Source organism: Callorhinus ursinus, unplaced genomic scaffold (genome assembly GCF_003265705.2).
Source record: "Callorhinus ursinus isolate GAN/ISIS: 27379988/994484 unplaced genomic scaffold, GSC_fseal_2.0 scaffold7, whole genome shotgun sequence".
Classification (NCBI taxonomy): Eukaryota; Metazoa; Chordata; class Mammalia; order Carnivora; family Otariidae; genus Callorhinus; species Callorhinus ursinus.
Window position 1 is genome coordinate 56994588 of NW_027397069.1, and position 10229 is coordinate 57004816.

General features: G+C 43.1%; 1 protein-coding gene across 13 annotated transcripts in view; it reads right to left on the bottom strand.

Moving 5' to 3' along the window:
* The window catches only part of NEK5 (NIMA related kinase 5), a 57442-nt gene extending 49512 nt beyond the window's left edge, over nucleotides 1-7930 (bottom strand). For 6 of the 13 annotated variants that reach the window (XM_073894618.1, XM_073894619.1, XM_073894621.1 and 3 more), the window contains exons 1-3: nucleotides 7836-7896; nucleotides 6186-6323; nucleotides 17-113 (exon numbers count right to left, since the gene is read on the bottom strand). In XM_073894618.1, the coding sequence (XP_073750719.1) occupies nucleotides 17-113; nucleotides 6186-6302 (214 nt within the window). In that variant the 5' untranslated portion in view covers nucleotides 6303-6323; nucleotides 7836-7896. Of the gene's footprint in view, nucleotides 1-16; nucleotides 114-3339; nucleotides 3506-6185; nucleotides 6324-7100; nucleotides 7488-7835 lie in introns of those variants that run through there. The other 7 variants (XM_073894624.1, XM_073894622.1, XM_073894614.1 and 4 more) reach the window with 6 other exon arrangements.
* Between the last annotated feature and the right edge of the window lie 2299 nt (nucleotides 7931-10229).

Genomic DNA, 10229 nt, shown 5'->3' on the forward strand with positions numbered 1-10229 from the left:
TATTAGAAAGTCAAACCTTGAAACGAACTGAAGAATGTTACAATGTTGGGATGCTTCATCTGGGCCAGAAGAATTACCTCTTTCTTTGAAGCTTCTTTTTCTTGGATGGGCATCTAAATTACATTAAGAGACAGAGTAGTCTGTAAAGATAACTTGTTTTCAAGAACATGCTTTCTGCTCACTATCATCTAAAATTCTCCAGGATTTCACTGGCTTCTAATGACACTTCTGAAACTGATCTTTCAGTGGCAGGAGATGACATTCATAGAGTTAGCAGCGTGACCTATATCGAACCAATGGTTTGTCGGTGACAATCGTAAACAAGAAAATAAATAATTCTGGTGCAGGTCTGCTGTAGTAAAGGTTCAGTTGCATTGGTGGCACTGTGTTAATTACTTAGGCATCTGGAGGAAACTTATTTTAATATTTATCTCTCGGCAGCACAGAAATTCTTTATAAAAATGCCGTGTTCCTGCAGCAATCACTGCTGAGAATTAACAAATGAAATGAAAAAAAAAAAGTCATATATCACATCAATCAGAACGGTAAATTCTGTAGTGAGATTACCACATTTTTCATTTTCAAATAAAAATGGTCTCTTGTGACTTCATTTTAGATTTGATGCATTTTCTTATTATTCGACGGATCATCTATTGGTGGTATTTTTCAATCGCTTTGGTGCCATGGCAGTGGCCACACTTCACTCCTACCTCTTCTTCCTTGTTCTTGACACTTCGCTGCTGCTTGACTGGTCATCTGCACCCTGACCCCTGGCCTGGCTGCCCCACCTTTCCGGCCCCTGCAGGTCACCTGTTCCTCTCCACTGCTCCCTCTGTAATGTTCTTCAACACTGGCCCACACACAACGTGTGAGTTCCCAAATTTCTCATCCTTACTGAGAGTTAAGCATTTTTTAAACATTAACGTTCTCAAGCCCGGCTTTACCGCCTCCTACCTACGAATCCTTCCATAAATCATTTAAATCTCAGCTTCTGTCTCTTCCACCCCAATTTAAATTTAAAAACAGCTGCTACATGTGAGTTTCAAAACACAAGTAACTGAATTACTCCTACCAGATTGACAGACTTGGCTACTCAACTTCTTTAATTTTAACTACTGTTTTTCAAAAGAATGTCATACACAAAACCAAAAGGCAAATGTAGGTAGGTGACTGTATTTTGATAGTTAGGTAAAAATACTGGCAATAAATGTGACAAATACTTCTGTATTTATAATATATAAGGAGTTCTGGCAAATTAACAAGAAAAAAAAAAGGTAAATCTGCCAATAGAAATATGGCAAAATACACGAATGGGCAACTCCCAAAAAAGAAAAGAAATAAAAATGACTGATAAACAGAAAAAAAAATCCAACCTCACTCAATAATCTATAGAACAAAGACTAAAACAAAATTTGATACAATGTTTCATCTATGACATAGGCAAAGACAAGAAGAATGTTAATACCTAGGGTTATCCAAAGATCAGCAAACCGGCACTCATATACTTCTGCTGTAGGTATATAAATTTTGGGGGGAAGGCAATTTTATGACATGTACTAAGAAACTTTTAAAATGCTCCTGTTTTTGGCTTGTTATTTCTTCTAGAAATTTATCCAAAGAAAATAATCAGAAATGTGCCCGAGCATTCTCATATAAAAACCTTCATCACCGTGTTTTATTATTAGTTTTTTAGTTCCTGTCATAATACACACTTGTGATCTTAAAAAATATTTGAAGCCAGACAGAAGTGAACAAGATGATAGCGAAACTTCCCCTTGTCCTCCCCACCCATTCCATGAATTCCTCTTCCTTAGGAGTAATTGCTGTTAATTGCTAAATGTTTTTATTTAATGCACACATAGGTAAACATGTGTATATAGCTTGTTTAATGAAAATGACTTAGGGGCGCCTGGATGTCTCTCTCAGTCAGTTAAGCGTTGGACTCCTGGTTTCGGCTCTGGTCATGATCTTGTGGTTATGGGATTGAGCCCTGCGTCAGGCTCTGCACTCAGCGTAGAGTCCGCTTCAGATTTTCTCTCCCTCTCCCTCCTGCTCTCTCTGTCTCTCTCAAATAAATAAATAAATAAAATCTTTAAAAAAATGACTTACGGGGCGCCTGGGTAGCTCAGTCATTAAGCATCTGCCTTCGGCTCAGGTCATGATCCCGCGGTCCTGGGATCGAGCCCCACATCGGGCTCCCTGCTCGGCGGGAAGCCTGCTTCTCCCTCTCCCTCTCCCCCTCCCCCTGCTTGTGCTCCCTCTCTTGCTGTGTCTCTCTCTGTCAAATAAATAAATAAAATCTTGAAAAAAATAAAAAAATCACTTATATTCTCCATATTACATGGTATTTAATCATACCTAAAAAATCAAACATAAATGTCTGAAAATACAAAAAGAATTAAATCATGGTGTTTTTAACCTGATGTCATATTATGCAGTCATCAAAAATCAAGGGAGGCAATGTGTCATAGCAGAAGGAGCAGAGGAAGAGTGAGGAGGATCTGTTGGCTACTGGGCATCGTTGAGCAAATCACTTACCATCTTCGAGCCTCAGCTCTTTTACCTGTGACGCCATGAGATCTATCTTCAGAACTGTTGCAAGGATTAAATAAGTTGATGTATGTAAAGCACATAGGATGGCAGCAGGTTTAATAGGCACCCGGTAAATGGTAAGCATTATCTTTATTATTGGGAACATTTAATATTATTATATGAGAACATTTTTTTAAGTTTATTTACTTATTATTATTATTTTTTTATAGTAATCTCTACACCCAATGTGGGGCTTGAACTGATGACCCCAAGATCAAGAGTCACATGCGCTTCCAACTGAGCCAGCCAGGCGCCCCAGAGAACATTTTATTATATGAAAACATTGAGTGACTTGAGAAAATATTCATGACACATTGCTAAATACAAAAAGCTACTATAGAAGAGTATACCTACCGTGGCACCAATCATTCCAGTATTTATGCATTAAAAATAGCCTGGAGAAAAATTCACCATAATGTTAAAAGAAAGAGGTTATGAGTGATTTTTATTTTCCTCTAAATGGTCTTATTTTCCCCTTCAGTTCTTTTCAAAAATTCCTATAATGAACACTTTTATTTTATAATCAAGAAAATACACAACATATTTTTGGAGGCAAGAATCAAAAGAATAGGGGCGGCTGGCTGGCTGGCTGCATCGCTAGAGCACTCAACTCTTAATCTCAGGGTTGGGAGTTCAAGCCCCACATTTGGGGGTAGAGCTGACTTAAAAAAAAAAAAAGAAAAGAATCAAAAGAATATGCTTGATAATAGCAGGATGATGAGAGAGAAAATAGTAGCTTTTTGGTACCTGTGAGAAAATAAGCCATTCAAGTTCTGGTGTTTAGAGTTTACGGCATGGAGAGGCATTGGAGATGTGAGGAAATGTAGATTTCTCTAGATAAGTAATGAAAAACTACGTTAGGGTAGAAAGGAAGAAAGAAGCAATACATATTAACACTGGGACACAAGCGTTGCTAGGCAAATTTAATAACATAAAGAGATACGGGAAAGCAAGATGAACAAGGCCTAACATGACATTCTCCTTAGTGATGGCCTGGAGGCCAGGGTGGTTCATGAGAAAAAGGATGAAAAAAATCAGTGCTGTATTAGAAAAATATGGTTGTCTTTTTATTATCTATACTAAGAATGGGAGAGATGCTATGAAATGAATTAATATATAATCTTATAGAAGATTCACCTCCCAAATAGTTTCTTCTTTCCTTAGAATTAATATGGTGTTATAATTCCTAAGTATGTACCAGCTTAACAACAGAGCTAGAAGGCCTGAAAGTATCCAGCCTTTGAATTATTTATCCAATAAAAATGTACTGAATACCTATTGGTGCAAAGCATTATTAGGTGCTGTGTGGAATACCAAGACGAATAAGGTATGCATTCTGCGTGCATAGAACACACAGTTTAATAAGGGAGAGAAGGCACATACACACAAAAAAAACCCAGCCAAAGCACATCAAGGTAGAAGGCAATCAGTACCATAGCAGCAGGACGGATAAAAAGCTATCGAGTTTACAGAGACAGAGAGAGTGCTTCGAGTGGGAAGGTCCTGGAAAGTCTCCGGGAGCTCAGCCAGAAGCAAGTGGGATCTTGATGCTTAGAGCTAGGCAGGCAAAGACCTTCTTGAAAGAAAGAGCCGCACGGGCAAGCACAGAGGCTGCTGGGCTGCAAAGGACGCGTATGTGGAGGGGAAGTTAGAAATGGAATTTGGGAAAACAAACCAGAGAGAGTGTGAAAACTAATCTGAAGAGTGAAAGAATATAAAAGTACAGGGCAAAAATGATTCACAATCCTACATTCCACCTACATAAGAACAATCTAGTACATCTTCCCTGTATGTATGTGAATATATATGCATGGGTATCTATATACCCCTAGAGAGAGAATGCATATTTTTACAAAGAGTGCCTCGTTCTACACATACTGTTTTCTCAGTTAGCAGAAGCCGTGACATTTCTCATGTCACTACTTCACCTGCAACATGATTTCTAAGAGCCGCTTCATTTTTTATAAATTAAGTAACCAATCCCCTACTGTTGGACATTTAAGTTGCTTTCTGACTGTACATCTCTTGGTATTTCCTTGGAATAAAGGAGAGCGAGCAGAATACTGTCGTGGAAGGAAGCTCTGACAGGCCCCTAGAATAAGATACTCGCAGAAGTATGCCATGGAGCCATGAAGAGGGACCGATACTGGTAAATAAAGCATTCTCCCTGAAGCTAACCATCTACACCTGAGCTTTAATGTAAGTTTGGGCAGTCCCTCTGTTTTCCTCTGCAACTTTAAAAAATTGTGGTAAAATATATAGAACATAAAATATATACCATTTTAACCGTCTTTAAATGTACAGTTCGGGGGCATTAAGTACACTCACACCGTGCAACTTGTCAAGTCCATTTTTGCACACATTTTGGGGTGTTTCTGTTTTTTTTTTTAACTAAAGAGATTTTTTTTCAAGATTTTTATTTTTAAGTAATCTCTACACTCAATGTGGGGCTCAAACTTATAATCCTGAGATCAACAGTCACATGCTCTACCAACTAAGCGACTGAGCCAGCCAGGTGCCCCACTTGCACACGTTTTGTATGGCACGTTTTCTGCTACTCTCATTTATAAATCCTCCAGAGGACAACCAACAAGACTTGCCTTAAAATTAATTCTAGCATGCGATGGAGATGGTTGTCCCAATATATTATCACTAGAGGGGGGTGACACAAACACTTGACCGAGAAGAATTCAGAAATGATTCCTTTTCAATGAAATATACTTAATCACTCTCCAAAATCGTTGGACTAGCAAATGGACTTTGTTTTCCTCCATTCATTTGATGCATTCAGTAAATGTTTGGAGCGCCTATCACGTGCCAAGCACTGTCCTTCATGCTGAAGAAGCCAGACAATAAGCACATGAAGAAAAAAGTGAGCAGAGTAATTCCAGATCATTATAAATGCTATTCAGAAAAGAAGCCAGGGCAGGGTAATAAGGAGTGATTGAGGGTGGGACAGGGATGATTTGGGGAAGGCCTCTTTGTGGAGGGGACCTGATGAAGGAGAGGCAGTCAGAAGAAGAGCACCAGCCCATGGCAAAATAGAAAAGTTGAGCAATGGAGGAGGGGACACCTCACGGGCCTTGCAGGCCACCCTGAAGACTGCCACAGGAACCAGTGATATAATCTTATTACTCTTTTCTTCCTTCTTTTTGTCCTTTCCTTTCCTTTTCTTTTTTCTAGTAAAATATTGGTTGCTCTTTGGACAACAGACTTAGGAGTGTGAGCAAACCAAGGTCAACTGAGGCTTTTTTTTTTTTTTTTAAATTTTATTTTTTTTAGGGAGAGGGGGGGCAAGAATGGGGCCAGAGCACAGGCCGGGGGGGGGGGGGCGGGGCTCAGAGGGAGAGGGAGAAGCAGGCTTCCGGCTGAGCTGGGAGCCTGATGCGGGGCTCGATTCCAGGACCCTGGGATCATGACCTGAGCGGAAGGCAGACGCTTAATCAATTGAGCCACCCAGGCGCCCCTAGTCAATTGAGGCTCATATCATAAAAACAGACAAGCCAAAAAATGAGTTTCTTTTTCATACTGAATTAAAAGCCAGCTGAATATATTACTGAAAATGAACAGGAATGTGAACTTCTTCACTTTACCTTTGCAAAATCGATCTCTTTTATAACACAGTGCTTGCTATCTGATTTCCCTTTAGCCAAGAATGCTTTCCCGAAGGCACCTTCCCCAATGGCCTTGATCACATCGTAATTGTCCATGGTGTCAATGCGTGGTGGTTCCTGAAATCAGAGCACTGAAATTTTATCACACACTTTTCATAAACGTGAACAAAGTCACACAACTGATCACTACAATGTAAAGGAACTCCTTTTGCTAAAACCTTCCTACCAACCTCACCAAGACAGAGTCAAATAACTTTCCTTGGGGCCACAGGGGACAACCAAAGTGAAACGGTGCTTCTTGGTGGAATCTGAGCTCGGACTCAGCTTTGATACACTGTAGTGTTGTGAACCTGGGGAAGTCACTTAATCCCTCAAAACCTCACTTTCCTAATTTCTAAAATGGAAATAACAATCCCTGGTTTTGCAAGATTGTTCTGAGAATCTAAGATACAACACCCCGGTCTTGGCTCCTCGGTAACGCTGGAAATGTCCTTAATGCGGGTGCAGTTTTACAGTTCAGCCCTTCTCAACGGGGACGTGCTGCCCCCTAGGGGACATTTTGGGAATTTGTGGAGGTTTTTCTGTTCCCCGCAGAGATGGCGAAGCACTGTGGCATTTAGAAGTGGTGGGGGCCTGGGATACTAATGTCCTGCGATGAGAAGGGCCGTCCTGAAGATAAAGGACGATCCCGCGGCCCTACAACCTTAGCAAGTCCTCACACGCATTCATGTGCGTGGAAAAGGCCATTTATAACGATCTGCTGCTAGAACCAAACTCCATTTTACACGTAAAAACAGAATATTTTTTGCAGTTTTACTGAACATCGAATTTTCGAGGAACGCAACTGCGTGTAAATCAAGGCTGGATTGTACTTTGTTGTGTTTGGAACATTACCAAGAATCGTGCACGGGTTTGGAAAATCACGCCCCCGCTGGCTGAGCTGCTCTGGGTCGGTAGCCGAGACTAACAGTGGGCGCGGCCGTCAAGGTCAGGTGCCTCCCTGCCCAGGCGCGGACACTAGGCAACTTCACTAGTTCTTCGACTGTGGTCGTACCAAGCATTTGCAGACTGAAATGCAAACTCTCATAAACCGTTTCCTTGCATTTCCTTTTTATACCACAATTAGGGCACCATGCCCACTTTTAAAAAACTTGCGCGAGCAGGCAGGTCAGGTTTTCTATCATTTGCGTCAGGGTAGGAAAGGGGACAACTGGGTGGCATGGGGCTGGGAGGCAGCTCCGCTGCCAGAGGAGGCCGGGGACACCCGAGGACGGGGTTTTTGAGGGAGGAGGCTGCGCAACTGGAACTCGAGGACTCCAGCCCGGGAACTGAGGGACGGCGACCCTCCCGCCCCGGCGGCACCAGCGGGTGGAAGCCCCCAGCTCTCGGGACTAGCCTTCTCCCGTAGGGGCGCTCCGGGGGGCGGCCGCCGGCTGGGCTGCAAGCTTGCGAGCTGGCCGGAGCTCGGCGTGCCGCGCGTCGCCACGGAGACCGACGCCGCGCGGGACTTCGGCCAGTTCCCCTGCAGCCTCTGTCTACCGGCCGGGGCTTCCATCCCTTTCCCCGCGGCTCCCGGAGCCCCAGGGGCAGCTCGGGGTAAGGATCCCGGGCGGCCCGCCCGCAGCATACCTGTTGAGCCTGCTCCGCGGGGCGGGAAGCGTCCCGGGGGGAATCTGGGTTCCCGGGACCGCGGTGCTTCCGGGCGGCAGGGGCGGAGCCGGGCGGGGCGGGGGGGAAGCGGGCGGGGCGCGGGGCGCTAGCTGCGAGAGGACCGGTCTGCACAATCCATCTCGAAGAGTGGTCCAAGGCCAGGGAGTTTGGAGACCCGGCCGCGCCACCTTCTGCTGTCTTAGGTCGGGACTCCTGTGCCCCTCACTCCACAAGCACACCGTTCTTCGTTCTCGCACACGGTGTATCAGAGGCTTTGCATACCTTTCTTTGCAATAACCCAGCAAGATGGTCACCCAGTTTTCCAAACGAGCTAAATTGAGACGGGGAGAATTTTTCGTGCAAGGTCTCAAATACTGTCAGGAGATGGACAGACGCTGTTTGGTCTACACTTGGCGGCCTTACAAAACTGGCCGTCGCCCCGTGGCCTGCAAACAGGCTCCCCTCCCGCCCCTCCCGTTCACCATTCGCGACTGCACATCAAGCTGCTGTCTAAAACGTTCCATTACAGGTCTAAGCAGTTGAAAAGGATGTAATTTTCAGCAATCATAAATACTGACGCAAGTAAAACATATCCAAAGGAATCCAAAAACCACAGCAATTTGAAACCAACCATCATTCTTTTCAAATAAGCTCTTCTTTTAAGAATCACAAAGTTTACATCATTCCTTTCTCTCCTTGAACTCCTTCCTATCCCCATAGGTAATGTTTTTCTGCTTCAAAGTTTTATTGATCACCCTATCATATAAATGGAAATTAATTTATATTTCCTGATCATAGGCTTTCATTCTCGACTGAATTATTAACATTACTATTAGGTACAGAATTGGTAAAAAATAAAATTAATCACATTGATAAATAATCATTAAACATAAAAAGCAAAACTGTATTGGAAATTTCATCACTTAAAGATGTCAGTGGGCTTTTTTTCCCTCCCCTTAGTATCCACTAGATGAATGCTCACTTTTTGCTGGAATAGACAAGGTTCAACAATGATTCTCTTGCTTTTCTTTTTCTCCTCTTTCTCTTTCTCTTCTTTCAAGCTTTAAGTACTGGGAAACCTCATTCAGTTAAATAAACAGGAATTGGAAGTTTTGTTAAAAGTATCCCTCAGTTCTTGCCTCGTTTTAAGTCAAGAATATCACTAAAATTGGCTCCTGATCATCCATTAATATCCTGAAGTGTTATTAAGAGCAAAACCTGCAAGCCAACTGACTTGTGAAAGGATCTGTCATCCACTCAAGACTCATTCGGTCTCTCAATAACTATATACATAATTCCAAGTTCCCTGTGTTTGGGGGAATGCCCCAGCATTCCCTGGGGCAATGCTAAAGTTTGAGATGATTAAGAGGTACAGAATACAGTATTTATGGAAGCTGGGTATCTGGAACTATCCTTAAAGCTATCCCTGCCTACCTTAACTCTTGAAAAGTCTTCAAGAGAGTGGTAAAGAAAGGGGGGGTGGAGCTAACCTAAGTAACTCTGGGAAATGGTGTTTCAACTGGAATTCTAAAGCTAGAAGCACTAGGAACAGTACATGAACTCTGTACTCCAGTTGAGAAATTTGTTTCTCACGGGAATATGGGTTGATTAATTTGGAAACTGCTTTACATCTGTATTCTGGTGTTGAGCAATTAAGTGAAGAGTGGATGGCTGAAGCCAGGTTTTTCACTGTCAGAAAGAGAAGCTACAGAAAAGCAAGGAGGGGAAGGCTAGAATGAACCCTGTGGTACTAGATCAGAGTCCAAGACATCAGTATGAACTCATCCTCGGCTTAATCACATACAGACGGAGAGGCACAGAAGTGACAATAGCTGTACGTTATGTGCACAGGATAGCAAACTTATATGGATCTCCTCACTCTGTCTGCTAAGAGGGCCTAAAAGCAGTGATGGCCCAGTAGCAACAAGCACACCCAACCCCCAGATCCTGGTTTCTAAGGCAATGAAAGGAACCAAGGCTCCCTGGAGAAATGGCTGACTCTGGAGCTGTGACAGAGAAGGCTGGGGAAGATGCGCCTGGACAATCTTCTTGTAGTACCAGAAAGTAAGGAAAGTCTCAAAACAGAAAAGAATGAGGGCATGTCAAAGGAACACAGAGGCAGCCTGGAAAACTCCCAGTGGCCAAATCTAGATCAATTGAAGGAATAAAACAAATGACTTCACAATGGATTATAGCCCCCTTCAGGAAGTAGAGCTGAGGATGAGCTGGACCCAGTGACTCGCGTAGAGGCACTAGGAACAGTACATAAACTCTGCACTCTAGTTAGGAAATCTGTTTCCCAGGGCCCAAGAATGGAAAATTGGTAACTTTACAGTGGAGAACCTGGCAGACACTGCCTTAACCACGTGACCA